Source organism: Pieris brassicae, chromosome 3, assembly GCF_905147105.1.
Source record: "Pieris brassicae chromosome 3, ilPieBrab1.1, whole genome shotgun sequence".
Lineage (NCBI taxonomy): Eukaryota > Metazoa > Arthropoda > Insecta > Lepidoptera > Pieridae > Pieris > Pieris brassicae.
Window position 1 is genome coordinate 2,221,379 of NC_059667.1, and position 21,263 is coordinate 2,242,641.

The 21,263-nt window shown below is 32.9% G+C and overlaps 1 protein-coding gene across 1 annotated transcript in view; it reads right to left on the reverse strand.

The window, feature by feature from the left end:
- Nucleotides 1–21,263, reverse strand: part of LOC123707498 (nephrin) — a 354,939-nt gene that overhangs the window by 16,856 nt on the left and 316,820 nt on the right. Inside the window, exon 15 of the mRNA XM_045657591.1 lies at nt 15,406–15,609. Within this exon, the coding sequence (XP_045513547.1) occupies nt 15,406–15,609 (204 nt within the window). The remainder of the gene's footprint in view (nt 1–15,405; nt 15,610–21,263) is intronic.

Below are 21,263 nucleotides of genomic sequence, written 5' to 3' on the forward strand. Positions count from 1 at the left end.
GATTGAACACCCATTGACAATCGCCACAAAACTTAAATCGAAACAGGCTCGAAAACATTAAATTATAAATCTATCACAATCGTAGGTAGAAAATAAAAATTTTCATCTAATTTATTTTGTACACACACGTAAGTATATTTGATTTATAAGCCATAATTGTTGGCACATTCATTTTCACTTTATCAACATATTCCAGCAATGGAATGACAATTTCGTTTTGCGAACGAAATGAGCATTTATGGAATGATATTAATACTAAGATTTTTTATTTGTCCTCGAATATCAGTTTATTTTAATGAGATTTTTGGTATGACACATTTTCTTTATATATTATGAAGAAATAAGAATCATATCGGGTATTTAGTACATTATAACAATAGCAAATGTATCCGCTTCATAAAAACCTGAAGTGTTCTATCATTACATCAGTTCCGTTAATAAATTTTGTACCAAACGAGCGAGATTACTGCTTTTAGGCTTTTTTAAAGTAGATTAAAAGTCATGACTACGAAATATAAATAGCGTAGCAAAATTACTTTAATTAATTAATTCACAAAAAACACAATCCTGTCCTTACAGCTGAATCTAAATCGACAATAAAGCATAATTAATTAAAAAATCACAAACGATACAAAAAACAAACATTATATAACATAATTTTCGCTATGCCAGGTGAATGAAAACTTCACTTAGTATACTTATATCGATCAGTGTGGTTAGTTGGCAGCAAGCACGGAGATGCACATTAACGTTTAATTATCGCGTATCGTTAGTGCTTTTTGTGCCTATGAAGAACGCGATTTTATATTTTTATTCAAAAGAAAATTCTGTACAAAAATATATAATTATTATATATGTAACAAATATTTATTTACCAACGTCTTTTTATACGTAAGTGTATACAGCGAAATCAACGCCGAAGTTGCGACGTAAGCGCTACGGACTTTAATATAGTACATATTAAAGTTCCATACAGTATTACCACTTTTGGCAGTAACTGGAGCTTGTATTGTTTTGTACCTTAGCATTTCTAAAATTCTTATGAAATTTAGAATGAATATTTAATATTCACATAATTTTTAACATCAATAAATTGAATTGTCCACTTACGAGGGTTTAATTATATTTCATAAGAAAGAATACTATGAAACACATTAAGTAAATTTTGATCATAATGAAAAACGGAAATTCAAATTCCAAATGATTTTAAAAAAAATTTGAAGCCCCTCTTACAATAAAATTCCTTGTAGGGCCTAATGTTGGAAAACACTAGGTGAGATCATAAGTTCAATTAGATAAAAAAAAATCGTTTAATATATTAGACAGCTGTGTTTAAAGACACGATGAATCAAAAGAAGCTGCATGCTATGAGTAGTGATACTATTAACCAAACAATTCTACTGATACCAAAGCCTTACAGTTATACCCTAATACTGAGAAGATAAATCTATAAACAAGTACGGGATCTGTAAAACAGGTAAATTCGTGCCAGCAGTTGGTCAATGTTATAATAAAATATTGCTTGAAAATAAACTTGCAAATAATTGTTGCTGTCATTCAAATTAGTACATTATTCATTACTTATAATTTCTGTACTTTAATGCTATAAGAATTTAGTATGTATAGAATGAAGTTTTCATACACATGCCTTAACGTTGATTATAAGAGTATTCTAAAAAAGGTAGCCAGCTACCTTCATTAGTAGACCCCAACACAGATGCGACTTGGGTTAAAGTAAATTATGTATGAAAATAACAAAAACCTATGTACTTCCTACATCGAAGTGAAACCTTCCTGTTTATGTCTACGTAACACATTGTATAGTTACATTTACAATAATTTATATTCGCTATAAAGATTGCATTATTTGTAATGACTTAAGAACTGTCATTGTCACGTCGAATATGGTGTAATGGTTGCAGCCTTACAAACGTTGTGTGAAACAAAAACTTGGCGATTAAAAAGAGTTGCGGAGAGTTTTTTGCATGTTCTTCGGTTCCTGTCTACGCCCTTAATTTGTGAACTGGCAGTAAATGTAAAATTAGAAGCATTTAATATATTTTTTGATTTCATAAGTGTACATTGTGTTACCTATATGAAGATTTTTTTTTATGGAACAGTGCACAAGTGTTTACGCAGTAACACTAACTATTCCTTTACTAAAATGAGGTATTTTAATAATATTAAGATTACAAAAGCCATTTACGAAAGATTACACACCATTAAAATATAATATTTACGCAAAATAATAAGTTACTCCCGCATTTTATCTTAAATTTTTCTTGTTCTTACCCATTTTAATATTTTTAATTCCTTACAACTTATTACTGAAAATTACTTTTAACATAATGCAAACACACCTGTTTTAATAGATGTTATACAGTTTATATATAATCATTTTCTATTATAAAAGTCTTCTATTTATCTACACGTGTTTATAATTAGGCTACATACATGAGATTATTACTTTGGATTGAAGGTAAAAAGTATTTTAGTTTGTTGGTTCGCCATTAGATGGCGTTGGTTGTGTTTTATTGAGAGTTTATTTTTGTATATACGTATATGGCTCTTAACGGATTTCCCTTGATTAAAATTTCTCACACATATTTTAAACTTGAATTCGGTAAGCTGAAAAATCGCTTTTGTCGCAGCTTAAGTCTTTGCGTGCTGCACGCCACACGCTTTTCACTTAAAGCTCGCGTGATTCCGCGGCGAGACGCAACGGTGATTGACAAATTATTGTGTGACGTCACTTAATTCCAATTAGCACTATTCAGTGTTTAAGTTAATTGGTCGCAGGGATTTACTATCATGCGCGGCATTGTTTTCCGCTAGAGAATTTTTATTGATATAAATAAGTACCGTCTTTCATATGACTTCATGGGCAGATTTAGTGCAATTTGTTCCCCCCACCCCCGTTCTCTTCTCAGAAAAAGTAAGAAAAACTCTCAAAAATAATAGCACATAAACGTATAATTTTTTGTAAGAATCCTCGAAATCAAATAATGTTGACGTAATCAAGGACCATCCCCCTCCCCCTATAGTACTTACGTAATACTAGAACGGCCCCTTGGAGATTTAACGACAATAGTTTTCGGTAATTGAAAACTATTGCAGTAGCACTATACCATAAGGCATGGATTATTAAAAAAGAAAAGGCGCCTTCAAGCTTTTGAGACGTGGTGTTACCGTCACATGCTTCCAAAGAGCGACGTATGAAAGAGTCCTTCAACGATTCGGGACGACACGAAAGTTTATGCAGACTGTTAAAATACGACATAATTCAGACGGGTAGAAGGAAAAAAATCGTGGTTCCGGAACGTACGAGTGCACTAGCATCACACCCGCCGTGAAGTTGTTTAGACAGACGCAACATACACGATAGTTGGAGACGTTAACAAACCAACCTTTAGAAACAAAGTTGCACCGAAGAAGAAAATTGGAAATTAAATTATGATGTAACCATCACATAATACCAAGAAAATCATATTTGCCGAAACATAAGTAAATGCATCTTTGGATGCATGCTTCGTAAAATAAGTTTGATTAGAAAACCGCTGTGGTTTGTATTAATGTAACCATAGCAGTGTTTAGGAGAATGACAATTGCATTTAAAAGTAGTTTTTTAATTTACTGTTTAAAGTTGGTTAGCGTTAGGCTATCTAATATCTGATCGGGTAGAACATTTATCAGCCGCGGTAGCAACTACCTCAACGTCCTCTCGCCATATACGTTATTTGCTCTCGATGTACAGAGCCGAATCTGCCTTACCACTCGCACGTCATGCTCCACTCGTTTATTTATGTCAAATCGGAAAAAGTACTCGACTAGAAGACATTTATATACTTTTTCTAATATGGGCAGTATTTTGCAGTGTTTATAAAGAGATACAGAGGTCTTAACACAAGGGGATACGGCGTCATTCTTTTGTTTCATTTATATGTACGATTCAGATAGTTTCACCATTAAAGATTCGCACCAATACACCTGGTATTCTGTAGTTGTTTTTTTTATTGTGGAATACTTGGACATTATAATTTAGTCTAATTATAAACTAGATGTAATTTAAGTATTCTTTAAAATATTTAACATAAGTAATTGTTGGTTTCTTTAGAGGAAAACATTCAGGTCTAGTGTTCTATACGTTCCACTTAAATCACATACAACCGATATGCAGTTAAATTATTTGACTACTGTAGACAGTAGTCAGTGAAGTCGGTTAAAAATAACTGACACTGAATGTGTTTATCTTTTAAACGGTAAATATATAAAGCTCAATTAAAGTTAGCTTAATGGGTTAAACCGCCTAATGACTGCCATTTTCCTGGCATTTTCTTAACCACAGTTAACCGTCGCGGTTCACATAAGAATAGGTTTCATATAAACGGATCTGGAAGTTACTTTAAATAGAATTTTTAATCTTTTTGTAATGAGATACTTTTAGAGATTAAAATGCGAATTATCAAGGTTATTAAATAGTCTCTAATCATTTATTTAATTAATTATATTACAAGATCCGTGATGTTAATTAAATTGCTGCTTTTGTAACGCACCACCATATGTGGAACCAGCCGCCCACTGACAGTGTTATCACTTAACATCAGGGAAGCCTCCTGTATAACAGGAGGCTTCCCTGATGTTAATAAAAAAATGTTATGTTAATGTAAAATGTTATGCTAATGTAAATTATGTTAATAAAAAAATGTTAATAAAAAAATTAATTACTACATATAAAAATCCTCGACTCGTGTCAGTCACATAGAGGTGATCACCTAGTTGCCTATTTAGAAACAGGTGACCTACAAACAGAAATATAAACTTAAATCTGTCCACCGTAATCGTATGAATATTTTTGGGTTAATACAAATTTGTATGAATCTTAGAAAGTGTTTACGAAACGTGGTGATACCATGTCTTGTTTGTTTGTCTCGACATTACACGATAACATATTTCTTTTATGGGTCATTAGTCCATGTTTGCCCATGGAAACTTGCAACAACAGGAATTGCGTTACTGGGCCTAAAACACGATCTTCTCTGGAAGGTCCCAAGGTCCCAGTTCGATACCTTGAAATGTCTTAAAAAGCACTCTGTCTTGAAACAATTATTTACATTATTACAATTATTAAAATAGCTATTGAATGTTATCTTTCGTTATAATTTGTTACGGTTATTATTATAATGTTCATAATCGAACCATATTATTTTAATTGAAAAAGGAAGAATCCGCAAGCTTCCTTGGTACCGCTGAAGTTAAAAAAGGAAGTCGAAGCTCGCCGATAAAGCGGGTTCCACACTTTTTCGATAAGTTCCTCCTTAAAGCAACACGCAGTATAATTAACACAGTTGATATCAAGTCTAGAAACGCTTAATATTTATAACCTATTACTTTTACAGCATATGATATTATCAATATGACAAAAGTACAATGTTTCATACTTTTAGAATTGACAAGATACCGATGCCTATTACCAGGTGGCACATCTTTACCTAACCGTGCATTTTTTAATTGTTTTTTTTGGAGGGCTTTTCATTGGAGGCTCATCTGATGTTAAATGATACCGCTGTCCTACACTCACATTGCAAGAGCGTTGCCGGCCTTATAAATGTGTACAAATGATCTATCAGATGGCCATGATGATGACAGTCATGCAAATATTAAGCAAAATTTGAAATTTCAAGTTAATCACACACACGTAAATTTTAACAGTAAATCTTAGAGACTGTTCACGAGCGCTTTAGAAGGACCAACTGTACTTTGTAAAATCTGTGGCCGGCCTCAGTGGATTAAAACTTGAATGCGCTGAACGTTATTAGTTATTATCTTAATTCTGTTTTAGTTTACAAAGTGGAATTTATCGGTTTAAGCAGACTCAATTAAAAATTTATTCCCTGTGCTCCAAGTTTAGATGATAACGATTTTACTTTATTAATATTTAATTAAAATATCGTGTAATATCATCGTGAAACGCTTACGATGAGTTTGTAAAATTTATAATTTTAAAAAAAATTAAAAAAAAATCCTCCTTTATAAAGATTAGTGATTAGAATAATCGTAGAAGTATTTTCATATTTCTCTATATATGTCTATGTTTATATGTAATTCTACTATACGTGTGTATGTCACAGGACTCCTCTGGTCCGGTTGGACCGATTTGAATGATTTTTTTTGGATGCATTTGGGTGGCGCCCTGGATGGTTTAGATGGCACTGCAGGAGGTATGTAGGTTATTTTTCTATACAGCAAATAAACAGCTGGTATATATAAAAATCTTCTGAGCATGTGTTCGTAGTCAAACTCCTAAACGGCTGGACAGATTTTGATGGAATTGTTTGTGTGTTCAAGTGGAGTCGAGAATGATTTACATTATTCGATATTTTGTTTTGTATGTAAGGCGTGTGTATAGGGCAGTACATTGTCTGTCGGATCCGCTAGTTATGTATAAAAGTATTAATTTTAAAAGTGTATGATTGCATCTTAGATAATTTCAATTATATGTTCCTTAATCAGTAATTTGTCTTCTGTGTTTGACATATGTTTTATGCCTGAGTGTGTGATCAGGATTGAGAAATGGCGGTGAGGAGAAGAGATAAGTGGAAAAATTTGGAGGAGGCCTTCACTCCGTTGGAGGCCGTGTATTTATTTTAAACATAATGACATGGACTTAATTCCTAATTATGTAGTACACGAATAAATACTTTTTTTAATTTTATTTTTATTATATTATCCACAAGTCAAAATTTATACGTTTTTGATGCAGTGAGTCTTTGTATCTTACTCAAAGAATTAGCTAATAAATTGTAGGTGGGATTCGAAGTTATGACCTCAGAGTAAAGTTCCACAATTAAGCACTTTTTATAGAATTCTATGAGTAGTGATGGCCTAGTAGCTTCAACCTTTGGCTCTCATGCCTGTCGCGGTTTCAGTCCCCGGCTGGAAACCAATAATGTTTCTATCTATAACCACATGTTCTATTGCTTGTAATAAAAAATATCGCAATGAAACCGGTATTAGACTCAATATATCGACGGTGAGGCCCTAAAAGGATCCCACGCCACACATAAGTATATATGTAAGCAATTCATAAACAAACCATAAATATTCACCTCTTATTTTACCAAATTTTTAATCACCGAGGCTTTCAAAGATGCCATCATAAATAATTAAATTGAAGTAAAGGAAAAAATATTTTTATGAAAACGCTCGAGGTGTTTGTTTTCAATCCCACAAATAATCCCTGAAAAAAGTTACGAGCTTTTTCAACGAGTATAATACATGAATATTTGAAAGCGGTTGGGATTGCCAGTGTCTAAAATTTTATTTTTATATAAAAGGCATTCCGTAGAGCCCGTATCCGTCGAGTCAATACAAATAAAACGGACTATTATCTGATACAAAATAGTTTAATATTTAAAACCATTTTACGTTTATTGTATAACTGGTATTTGATTGACCTCGACATCCTTGCTTCCACAACTGAGCTTTTTTAAGGCAGTTTTTGCCGCGCACCAGCTCAGCTGCCCTCTGAAGTAATTCCAAATCAATTCGACTTAAGGTGTTTCAAGAAAAGAGCGTACCAATTCTTAAAACTGGAAACGCACTCATGAGCCCTCTGGCATTGAGAGTGTCCATGGGCGGTGGTATCACTGAACATCGGATGAGCCTCCTCCCCGTTTGCCCCCTGTTCTATAAAAAAACTGGGTTTATGTGTGTCAAGTAGAGTAAAAAACAGCTTTCGTTTTATGTCAATTAAACTAAACATCGTAAAACTAAGATTTTTATAAATCGATGGCGACACAGAAGGCTGATCAACTGCTTACCTATTAAAAATAATATAATATGGCCTTGACTGAGAAGTTCTAGCACTACTGTTAGTTTAGTAAGTTTAGATTAGAAATAATGCAAAAAATGGTATTATGAAATGATAGTAAAAGTTAAATCAACTTCAATCTAAATCGATAATCTGTACAAATCGCTCCAGTGATTTCGGCTTAGCGTAGAGGTTAGCGAAGGTCTTGGATAATATTTTCGACGAAACAATAACTATATTGCGCTGACATGAAGTTGATATTTATTTATAATAGCCTGTCAGCGCTCGGCACTCTTATACATTAGTACAAAAAAAAATTTAATGAGACAAGCACTTATAAGGAAACATAACATACACGAATTATAAAAAGAAATTAAACAAAACAATTCAATTATAAAAACTAAACATAAATCGATTTAAAAGTTTGAGGGGAGTAAATATGGATATCCAGACACAAATCGTTTATCAGAATGCTCAATCTGAACTTCAGCGAGTTTTGGCCAAAACGCGTTCTCCGAAAAGACGGGACAAATGCATAGTATCTGGAGAGTTCAATCAACTTAATTGTTAAGTATCGTATTTGCAAACGATAAATTAAATAATTTTCTACGATTCTCCAATGAAATCCTCTTAAAACACGCTAGCCTGGTTGCTCATATACAAAATAGACGCATAAATAATAACTTATTGTGTTAACGTTAATACAACAGGTACAGACGCAATAACAATTTCAAAATAAAACTAGTGTTTAATATATAAACAATATCAACATTAATAATAAAACAATTGATAAATAGAAAACAAAAATTAATTTAAAATGTGCGCTATGCCAAAACATACAACAGTACGATACATAATATTTATGTTATTCATTGTTTGAAAATGCAAATTGTTAAAAATCTTACTAAAATTGTTTATCTTCAGGTAAGATTTAAAAGAATTAGTGCGGCCTCTTTTAAAGGTCAGTCTCGTCTTAATATGCATTGTCAACTCATATGTTAAGTATTATCTTTGAGCATTTAATTAAACTTAACAAAACACCCATTAACTCTAAATTTTGAAACGGTTCGAAAATAATTATATACAATTCTTCAGTCTCACATCTATTGGAGATATGGAGTAGAACTTCAACAACTAAACTAGTAAACTTAAACAATACGTTCTACAAAATCCTGCTCATACATCAACTTACGAACTAAATATTGACACAAAATTAATTAACATAAGGCAACTGTATAAATATACAACACGCACTATAGTTTAACAACATACATAACCCTGTGGTTGCCTGGAAGAGATCACTCGAAAGCGACAAGGCCGCCAGTTGCCCTCCTTTTGATTTAATTATGTTCAATTATTTTTTTATATTGTAATCTAACGAAGTGTTGATAAATAACTAAATGCACATTAAATTTAATTTAAATACCACACACGTTGCCGGCATAACGCTAATAATATACATCTACCTAAAATCAGAACCGAATACGGTCGGAAAAATATTACCTATTTCGAGGCGAGTCTTTACAACAGCTTCCTGAGATACGGGAAATAGTAGCACTGGACCAGTTTCGAATTGGCCTGCGAAGTTTTTTGGTAGATGGACTCTAATGCAATAACTGCGTATAACGTTACGGTACCATGATGTGATAGATTTTACTTTTTTAGGTTTGAATATTATTATTTGTTTCCTCATAAGTGACAAGTATGTTTTTGTTTTTAATGAGAATAAAAGTAAAAGTCTGGGCCTCAGATTTCTGTTTTTGTTTTATTATTTGTTAATCTCATACGCAAGTAGGTGATCAGCCTTCTGTGCCTCACGCACGCCGTCGAATTTTTGCGTCTAAGGCAAGCCGGGTCCCTCACGACGTTTTACTTCACGGTTCGAGCGAATGTTCAATGTGAACATACAAAGAAAGTCCATTAATGGACAGCCGGGGATTAACCCTACAACCTCAGGGATGAGAGTCATATGCTGAAGGTACTAGGCCAACACTGCCTTTTAATGAATACAATTCTTTAAACCTAACATATATGTTTGGCTATTAAAGATTTTTCATCACGATATCGATCTCTGCACGAGTAAGTGAGGGTTGTTACAGCTGCTAAAGGTAAATACCATTATATTGTATAATATAGTTTATTGAAGTTGATGCGTCTAGTAAATATAATATATAAAATTCAATACACCGTGTTTTACATTAGAAATTAAAGAAAGTTCTGGAAGGGACAGAATTCGTAACACGCACAAATGTTCTGCCAAAAAGGTCTACCTTTCCTTAATAGAATATTTAACAAGTTTTGTTTACACGCATTCTGGATATTTTATTTACTCGTATGGAGCTTTCAATGTATGTGGAATCCATTAGTGTCTTGGTTATTTGATAATAAACAATTAATTTAATGATCGTAACTAGGCTGGCAATAAGTAATACAAATGTAAGTACAGTTTTTTCAACTTTTTAATTGTTTTGAATTTGGAACACGTATATTACTTTAAAAACTTCAAATATTGCGCGATTTCGAATATTTTTTCGTGTTAATTATCAAATTATAATAATGGGATGTTAAGGAAAATAGAATAGCAGTGATCGCCTTGCTCAAAGTGGATAAGAAGCCGTCAGTCATATTCCAGACACTTCAAAAGCATGGTATCAGCCATTTATCGTACTATCAACAGATACAACAACACTTCATCTGTTGAAGAAAAGAAAAAATCGGGGCGGCCGCGTGCTGTTAGAACTACGAAGGCGTTTCGTCAGAACCCCATTAGGAAGCAGAAAATCTTATCGCGAGAAATGAAGATTCCCGTTAGGTCACGTATTATAAAACAAGACCTGAAGCTCGGTGCTTATCGTAGATACACAGGACACGCCCTAAATGAATATTTACAATTAAAAAGAGTGGATTGAACAAAACGCCTTCTCTCGAGGTACGCAGGTGAAACGCAAAGAAATATCTTCTTTACAGATGAAAAAATTTTCACGATTGAATAACACTACAATAAGCAAAATGATAGGGTATGCTCACAGTTCTAAAGAAGCTGCTCAGGTGGTCGGAAAGGTAAAACGTCATCATCATCCTGCGTCAGTGATGGTTTCGTGGGGCGTGTCTTATCTAGGAGTCACAAAACTAAATTTTTGTGAAGAAGGACTGAAAACTTCAGCCAAAATGTATCACGATACAGTCTTGCATCATCATTTTTTTTAAATATACCAAACATATTAAAGGCCTGTACAAAAGCCAAATGTGGCCATTTTGAACTGAATATTGATTTATTTATTTTTTGCATATTTTTTATTAAATAGATAGGTATAAATTTTAATAATATAATATTTCTCCATTAAAACAAATGCATTTTCATTTGTAACCTTATGGCTGGACTATATATATTTTTTTTGTATTTGACGTGAGTGTATCTTGTATTTTATCACAGTAAATAATTTACTGAATAAATGTCTAAAAGTTTCTCTTAAACTAATCAAGATATTGGTGAAAACCGCTGTTATTTACGTGAAGTAGTTTTTGATTTAGGTAAGAAAAGTTTTGTATCGTTTCTCATCGACCCTATTTTTAAGACTTACTATGCAAATTCAACTACCGCAAAACATTCATGTTAATATATAATCTATGAAACTAATAACAAATTTGCCTTCTTATTGGTAAATGAATTTTTTAGTTGTTCTTGATTGTCCATAAACTTTAAATGTTATAATGTTATTATAGATAAATACGGAGCTATATTTACTAGCTCATTAGGATTCAGTTGCCATGAATTGGTAGTAATTATAATTTATTCAAAATATGTTAACGTTTAAAAATACTATTAGAGAACCCCTGTTTATCAGAGACTTGGCTAATCTTATCTAAGATCTGATAAGTTTTTTGCCAGTGCAAGCTATTTGTGGTAAATATGGTTTCAAGTTTTTTTTTATGGAAAGCTAGTTATTTTAATTGAATTAAATCCATCCTATCTGTGTATATGTAGGTAAATAAGGGGTGAACTGTTACTTGACAATCCGTGTTATACATAAGTAAAAAAAGCTTATTAGCATCGTGATAGTTATAAATAACCGATGGGCCGTAGCTACGTAGCGCTACGACGTAGCAAATCCAATTCAACTATTACCACGGCCTATTTTGACGAGCATATTAATTAACACAAATAGATTTTTGTTTTCATACTGAGGTAAATAAATCATCGTGTTACCAATTAGTAGTGGGTTGTCTGAATGTTAATATTATGTTTCGAACTATTTGTTTAACATGTAACATTTTAACGAACGAAAAAAGTGCAGTACTGTAAATGTAAAATATATCATAACAGAATAATACAAGGAAATCACACAATTTTGCTTTTAAATTGAACAGAAATCAAGAATTTTTTACCGCTACGAAACATACACTGGGACTCCAACCTCTGCAGTCATATGACCACTGAACGAGCGAAGAAGTAAATTTTTAAATCAAACCTATCATTATTATATTAGATTATATCTGAGATGTGTAGATATTGAAATAATGGGCATAGTTAAAAAGTCTTGTCAATCTTACAAAACTAGGAGATACGAATTTGTTAAATTAGCTTCCAGCTGAGGTATATCTGAAGCAATGCCACCAATATCACGGCGTTGCAGATTCAGCGATGGTTAATAACAATGACACTTTTTTAACATCACAAAAAATATCACAAAATAGCAAAACAGTAGAAGACAAAGAACCCAAGCGTTGATCTTATAAACATGGAAAGATATAACAAAATGTTTTAAAATAATATACAGTTATTTTAAGTTTTGTATAGTTCAACCATGTTATTCTTAATGATTCATTTGCTCTACAAAATTGATCAAATATTTAGAAATCCACTAAAATACCAATTTAAGTTGTAGGTAAAGTGGAACAGTAAAGTAATATCTTTTCATGTATATTGTTATTTTTAGATATGCTTACGATTATGTCACCTTGATTACTGGACTTTAATTTAGTTCATGTTACTTAAATAACAGCCCTGTTCCATTTTCTTACTTATTTTAACTTGAACTGAACATCTCATAACAGTAATGTGTATTTAGGTCAACTATAATCGGATTTAATTCACTGATAAATTTAACATTGTGTGCGGTTAGTTGTTATAAGTCCAAGATCGAATTTAATTACAGTTTTCTGTATAATGTTTACGAGTAATCTTTGTGTACCAAGAATAAAAATTGGTCTACGATTCTGATCGTACCACAGGCATTTGGCGGCTTAAACGACCTCCCTAAAGACGAGCATTCAATTCACTGAGCACTAATAAAAATAACATTAATTTAAATTAAACTACGTTACTAGTTGTCCGACATGACTGGACTTTACTTTTCTTTCACACTTGCTCGCGAAAACATATTGAGGAAACAGGCATGCCTAAGGCATAAATAATCTTTGGCGTGTGTCGGCACATACGGCTGATGAGCTAGGCCAATTTACAAAAAAATTACCTCGAAACAGACAGAAATCTGAGACCATGAACAGGAGAATATTTTTTATTACAAGTTATTATTAATGAACACATAAACAATGAGAAGTCAGATATCGAATTGAAATTTTTCAAAGTGGGAAAGTGGTTGTACAACGAAATCCAAGCACCGTATATCATGAGATGAGCTCAGAAAAGATGGAACGAATACAAACGAAAACTTACTTAGTTCACGAAGGTCTCCAAGTATCGAAATAAGTAAAGTATAATAATACATAAATAAATACTTGTAGCACAATTGTATATCTGTTTGTTTGTTTAGTAAAATATTTTGACAAATCTGTGTATAATAAAAGATAACTAAGACATTCGCTGACTAGTTATTCAATTAAGGCTTTCGTATCTTATCTTTGAAAATAAACAACATATACGTACTTGCTGTATTTGTTTTACGAAATACGAAAAAGAATTTTAGCATGCAACAAAAAATAAAAAAAATATATGTATCTGGTTAAAACAAAAATTTTATTTCAAAACATTTATATTCGAATTTTCGGTGTCGATAGCTACACTTCTAAAAAAGGTTCAAAAACGTAAAACAACAGTTGTACGTGTGATATCGCTTTTAAAATTTAGTATCCACTTTGTTCTTTTCTGATATTCAGGCGCTGTATAAAGTGACAGAGTTATTAAAAACTCAAAAACTATTATATTCGAACGATGGCTGAAGTGATGTAAGTCTCGTTTTATAAAATAAAGAATGGGACAGATTTATACGTTATGATCATTGTCTAGACAAGAAGGCTTTCTCTGACAAGGTACTGGTTTTATTACGATGTTTATACATCGAAGTGTCAGTCTCTAACTTCGAAAGAAACTATTGCACGTTTGAGCTTATAAATTCAGGGTTGACGGTAAAATTTATAGTGAAGACTTAGCAAGTATATTAGTGTATAAGTACATAAGACTTATAATAAAATAAAATACATCAGTGGTGCCTTGTTAGGTCTGGCGCTTAGATTTTTCTATATGTTTTGATGCCTGACATATGCCGTCGACATAGGCACGTATAAGGCAAGCCGGTTTCCCCAAGATGTTTTCCTTTAACATTCGAGCGAATGTTAAATGCGCACAAAGAAAGAATGTCCATTGATCCGGTGATCAAACATACGACCTCGAGAATGAGAGTAGCAGGCCGAAGCCACTTGGCCATTTGGACATTGCTCAACAAACCAAAGAACTTGTATAAACATCTAATCTATGTTAAACATTAAAAGCATGAAGAGTTTAATCTTTACGTTCATTGACAGATAAAATCTATATTTAAAATATGTTTGTCGCTATCCAATTACATTACTTTATTGAAACAGAATAAAAATACTCTTTCATGAAATGTAGGCGAGCGCCAAGATATAAGTATCATTATCCCCTGGAACACGCCGTGTCATAATTTATTACTTTATAATAAACGAGGCTTATTACATAACGGATATTGAAAGGAAATGTTTCTAATTAAGTTTATTAAAACCAGACTGGTAATTTTAAAAATTTCTACGAACTCAGAACGTCGAATAGCGATGTCTTGGAAAACGAAAAATATAAAATAAAACTCGAAGAAAATATGCTGTGCAAAGATGTGCGTTTCTTCCGATCTAAAGGGAGATATTCAACTAGTATGAGTACGGTGGTTACGATCAATAATTTGTATTAAAGCTTAGCGATCGGAAACACTTCATAGAGCGATATTAAAATTAAGTCAATGGCGCTTCAACCTTTTTAGGTCTGGGCCTCCGTTTTCTGTATCTGTTTCATGATCATTTGTTAATTGAATAGGCAAGTAGGTGATCAGCCTTCATTGCCTGACGCATGTCTAAGGCAAGCCGGTTTCCTCGATGTTTCCTTTCAGCGTTTGAGCTAATCTTATATGCGCACATAGAAAGAAAATCCATTGGTCCAGCCGGGGATCAAACCTACGAGCTTAGGGAAGAGAGTCGCATGCTGAAGCCAACACTGCTCAAGCGACTTAGAGCGACATATACATAAAAAGTTTATTAAATCAGCAACTAGAATCAGACCCACTTAAATTCCTTCTCGAAATCTCATTTGACTTTAATAAATAGTCATTAATAAAAAAGTTACTTACAGTAATTATTGGGTATAAGATCCGGCTCGGCATCGTCATGATCTGTTGGTTTATCAAGCTGAGAAGACGGGGGAGCTTTTCTTGGAGCACGCCTTCGTCTTGCTGCACGCCATGCTGCTACGGCTAAGGCTAAAGCAGCACCAGCGCCGATGACTGTAGCTCCCGCTGCACCCGCGGCCCCGGCTCCCAAAGTGGTTTCTGATGCTGAAATGGAGTATATTGAGTATTTTAAAACTATTATTTAAACATTGGTATCATATCAAGTTCCGTTGAATGAATTAATGTGTAATTATAATATTTTACTGTAGTTAATTTATATATTTGCAACTTCTATCACTTTAATTAATGCATTTAAGAAATACAAAATTTTTAATTTTATTAAACACTAGCGACTTGCCCGTCCCGTCAATCTTAGATTTTTATCTTGTTTATTTTAGCCTATAACACTTACAAATAACTGGTTGTGTTGGCGGATTTCTATTTGTAATAGAAATTTCTCAATTTTTACAAGAAAATAAATGGGGAATTAATAAAATTTCGAATTCATAAAGCATATTTTTGAAGAAATATTCTTATTCAACAACATACTATAAGACGTAATAAATGTTCCTGTATCGCAACGCAAAGAATAAAGAATTGGAAAATACGTAATTTAGCTCCTAAAAGCTTAAAATAACTTTAAGTAACAGGTCATAAATTTATACTCGTTATGGTAAACCAGGAAATAGACACAGTCAAATATTTACATCGATTTTATTGCTTAAACGAACTAATCTTTTTAATTCCTTTAATAAAACTAACACAAACCATAAATGCTCACACTTTACGTGTTAATCAAGTTTTGATTAATCGAAATAAAATCTAAATCGTTGGCGTTAATAAGCACACTAGAGTCGTAAAAATATTAAACGATATTCCATAAATTATGTACATGACCTGCCACAATCGTAATTTAAAAATCCATAAAAGGCGAATGAATTGGTATAACCGTAGTTTATTTATTAGTTCAAATAATTTTGAACCTATAAGGTTTACCTTTTATGATAACACATACATACATCAAGTGGCGTTTGATACTGATTCGAAAGCAAGATGATTCGCACTTACCACGGAGTGTTCAGAGAAGTTTTTCGGATTAGTACCTGCAGCTGAGTTTCATCATCGGGTGTCAAGGTGGCATATGATATTTTATCCGTATAACCTTGACGTCTGTCGTTCGACAACTGAGATTTTTAAGGCATTTTAGGCCGCGGACCACGACTATGTGGAAGTAGCTGCCCACTAAAGTATTTACGAACCAATTCGCCTTAAGCTCCATCTAGTAAGACCGTTTTTAAAACGATAGTAACAAAGTCTATGGGCTGCAGTATTACTTTACATCAGATGGGACTCATTCTCGTTTGTTCATCGTGCTTTATAAAAAAATATTAGATACTTCACTGTACGATTATTCAGTGTATACTGAAAAAGCATTGACGGCCAATAAGGTTTCAAACGGTTCGTGATAAACACCGTGTCCTGTGTAAAATGGCTGGCCCTTATTAAAAAAATAAGTAAAGAAATTTAACTATGATATACAGAAATGTTACGTAACGTTTACGTCAGGTTAATTGTACTGGTGATAAATTAGTATTTAATACAAACGTATACATGCTCATGTTTACGTCATAATAAATCGTAGTTATGAGCCAGGAAATACTATTAAATGGTGTATTTGCATTTAAAGTAATTAACCGATCTTGACTCCACAAAAAAATTAACAGTTTAAGCAAGTGTGCGTTAATAATAATTTTATTATTTCACGTACTTTAACATTTAAATACATTTATATAACTATCATCTCATTATTTCTATATAACTGTGTGCCCATTATTTCTATATAACTTATAGCAAAGGCCTCCTACAAATCAGGCCATTTCTGTACTGTGCCACTCTCTGTCATGTACCATCTGCTGTGTCCTTAATCTGATTTGTCCAATAAATTGTCTTGTTCGTTTGCGTTTATTGTACCTTAGGCTTCCGTTTCTCTTGCTACGTGCCTCGCCCATTTCCACGTAACTTTATCGATTTTCATGACATTACATTCTCATATTATTTTTGAAATTCTAATAAAATATATTATATAAACCTTTCTAAATGTGAAAGGTAAAAAGGAAAGGCAGACAATGTCTCGGGTGATGTAATAGCGAGGAATAGATTATGTCTGAAGACTTATAATAGACAGGATTCTCTAACAATGCGGTAACGCAGAAATATTATTAACTTATATTATTTTTTTAAGCAATAAAAGCGAACTTTAAAAGTAATTTAAATATCTAACAAAGATTTGAAATCTTACACAGTCGTAAAGGTTTTATTACATTACGCAGAACCCAACACGAATCAAATTGGATAAAGCTCATTTGGCTTAATGTTTTATCAGATCCAGTATATAAACGCCAGATGGCAGATCGTTAAATAAACAGAAGTATGAGTGCAGTGAGGCGTGAAGTTTACCCGAGCATTCGGGGACCGGCTAACTTTTGGGAAGTTATGAAATTGCCCGAAATGCCCCGGGAACTCGGCACTCGCTGAAATTTCGGGTGGACGACATTCTTCGAGTGTTTAAATATTAATTAGCTCAACCCTAATGGGGTCTCGAATAGTCGAAGATATTTCGATATTGTTCGCTATGGGTTTGGTATGCTGTAATTGGGACAGCTGATTATAATTGTTATTTAGATGGATGCGTTACTTTCTAAACCTTACTACGTAAGAAAATGTACAATAAAACATATTAAAGAGTGCCAATCAAAGACCTCTACAACGTCTGTATGTCTATTTGCAATAATCTTTAAATCTGAGTTTCATTATCGGACTTCAAGGCTAAATACAAAATACCATCCGTATCACCTCGACGTCCGTCGTTCCACAATTGAGCGTTTTCAAAAGCAGTTTTTGCCGCGCACCACCACTATGTGGAACCAGCTGCCCACTGAAGAATTTCCGAACCAATTTGACTTAGGGTCCTTCAAAGCGCGTACCAATACTTGAACGGTCGGCAACGCACTTGCGAGCCTTCTAGCAATGTGAGTTTCCATGGGCGGCATTTAATTTCAGGTAAGCCTCCTGATGTTAAGTGATACCGCGATAAAACGGGTTTAATGCGGTTTTTAGCAATAGATAAAGTGATTTAAAAAAATCTAAATATTTTTAATAGGAATGGACAACTGTCGCAGTGCTACCAGAACCTTAAGTAAATACAATCTTCATGAAGACATCTTTTATACAATCCATCGTCTAAAATAGTTTAAATAAATTGAAATAATTCGACTGTCGATTCAATTCTAGCCAACAATTTAAAGCGTTGTGGCAATTGAACGTGATCATATTGACCACTTTTCCGAATGAATATATTGTGCATTTCATCTCGAAATGTATGTATGTGACCACGCCGGACTGGTTGCGGCGTCGCGATGTTTCAATGAATTAGAATATTGAATGTATTGTAATTCAATTTTGAGTAATGGGTTTTTGTAACCCGTAATACAAATCGTTAAGATATTTTTACCGATAATTATACTGCCATTCATGCCATAATTGATAACTTCAAGAAGTATAAAAGCTTTTAATAATAATAATCGTTTATTTGTCATGATAGTGGTACAGGGGTTAGATCGATCAACTACAAATATCCGCACAATCAGCCATATATAAATAGGCATGCAAAAGTTATATACATTTTTACAATGTCAAAGTTAAATTATATACAATCGGGGTTTATTTGTTTGGACGTACAGTAAGTTTTATAAACGATGAGGTTGTCGAATCAAAATTACGTCTGTTTGATATGTGACGTTAATTAATATCACGTAAAAATATTTAAACCTACGTAACCTATGATTTTTATAATCGTTTGATTATTTTTCAATGCTTTGATTCCACACAGATATTTCAAACATATATCCGACTTTGAAAAATTGTATACCTTCTTTCCTTACAAGTATATTCATTATCATTATTATTGCCTCTTTATTTCCATAATGATCAATATATTTTAAACAAGTATTTCACACGATTAATTATACACACATAATATGTGCACATAATATGTGCATGCATTAAAAAAATAAGATATAAATTAAAAAAAAAAACACTTTTTAAACGGATTGAAGATATGTATTATTATTATAAACATATAATTATTTATATAATTTTAAATTTAAATTTTTACGGCGTTCACCGTGACCACACACGCTGTAAACCACACGTGTAAAAGCTATGTTAACAAAAGACAATACTATATTACTATTTTATTTATCCTTCAATTTATTTATTATATAAAATTTATATGCATTGAAATTAGTAATTTACAGCGTGCGTGGTCACAGTGAACGTCGTAAAAATTAAAATTTAAAATTATATAAATAATTATATATATAATCATACCAACGTGAAAATCAAAATCCAAATTGAAAGAGATATTCACAGGTGTCTTGTAGCACTCCCTCAAAATTGGTACTTCAATAATTAATCAGACCGGCGAGCAGGTGCGTACAGTTTCAGCCTATGCAAATTTCATTGCCCGGAGGCGTGTGATGTCTTTGCTATCCTCATTTGAATTATTTCATACTTGCTGAATCAAGAGATAACTTTATGGCTTAACTTGAGAGGGGAAATTAGGAAATTTTCAGGTAAAGTTAAACAAAAATGTATGAGCAAAATGTATGCACGTTTTTATCTACAATATTGTAGATGACATACAAATAATTACGCGAATTATTCATAGGTCGCGTGGTATGACTCTTCATAAAAAAGAAATCAATCGCGCTACAACCTTTTAGGTCTGGACCTCAGATTTCTGTATCTGTTTCAAGATTGTTTGTGAATTGAATAGGCCAGTAGGTGATCAGCCTTCTGTGCCTGACACACACCGTCGACTTTTTGGGTCTAAGGCAAGCCGGTTTCCTCACGATGTTTTCCTTCACCGTTCGAGCTAATGTTAAATGCGCACCTAGAAAGAAAATCCATTGGTGCACAGCCAGGGATTGAACCTACGACGTGAGGGATGAGAGTCGCAAGCTGAAGCCACTAGGCCAACACTGCTAAAAAAATTTTTTTGATTGACTCTTCATAGGTCGCATAATTATTTGTAATTATTAGTATGTCCTAATATATGAAATAAACCCATCGGAAATATGACGAGTTTAAATATATATATATATATATACAATAAACCCAGAAGCAGATGGACCCACGATATTTTATGGTGGATGCTGGTAAAGGAAGCAACCCATGGTTACGTTAGTCACATATATAAAACGGGCCGTATGTATGCTATAGACTGAGTACTTAATATATTATATGATTTAAGATTTGTACTAGCCTAGATCTACGATAATACTATAAAAACTGTAGGGCAGTTTATATAGAAAGGTCAATTTATTAATATTTCAATGTCGATATTCGTGACTTACGGTCATTTTAGTAATGACCGTGATTCAGTCACAGTTTTATTTTAATACTAAAAATATTACATTGGTTGAAATGAAGGAGCAAAAAACAAATGACTTGTATAATTGTATCCCGGTATAGGCAGTTTATAGAAGGCTGAAGATGTTCCTATTTCAGTTGAATGGATTTCTTAAAGTACTTCAAAAGATTTAATCAAATTCACTGAATAAAGCTGAGTAAATCTAAGTTCTCGTTAAAGTTTTTTCCTCGTTAATAAAACAGCCTAGAGGCTAGTGAAGAGGGAGTTTCTCAAAAAGGCTGCGCATTCTGATAAGAAACTAATTACTGCAGGTAAGGCGGCCTATTTATCCCTATAATATATAATATGCCTATTTACACTCCTTTATATCTGAAGGATTCAAATA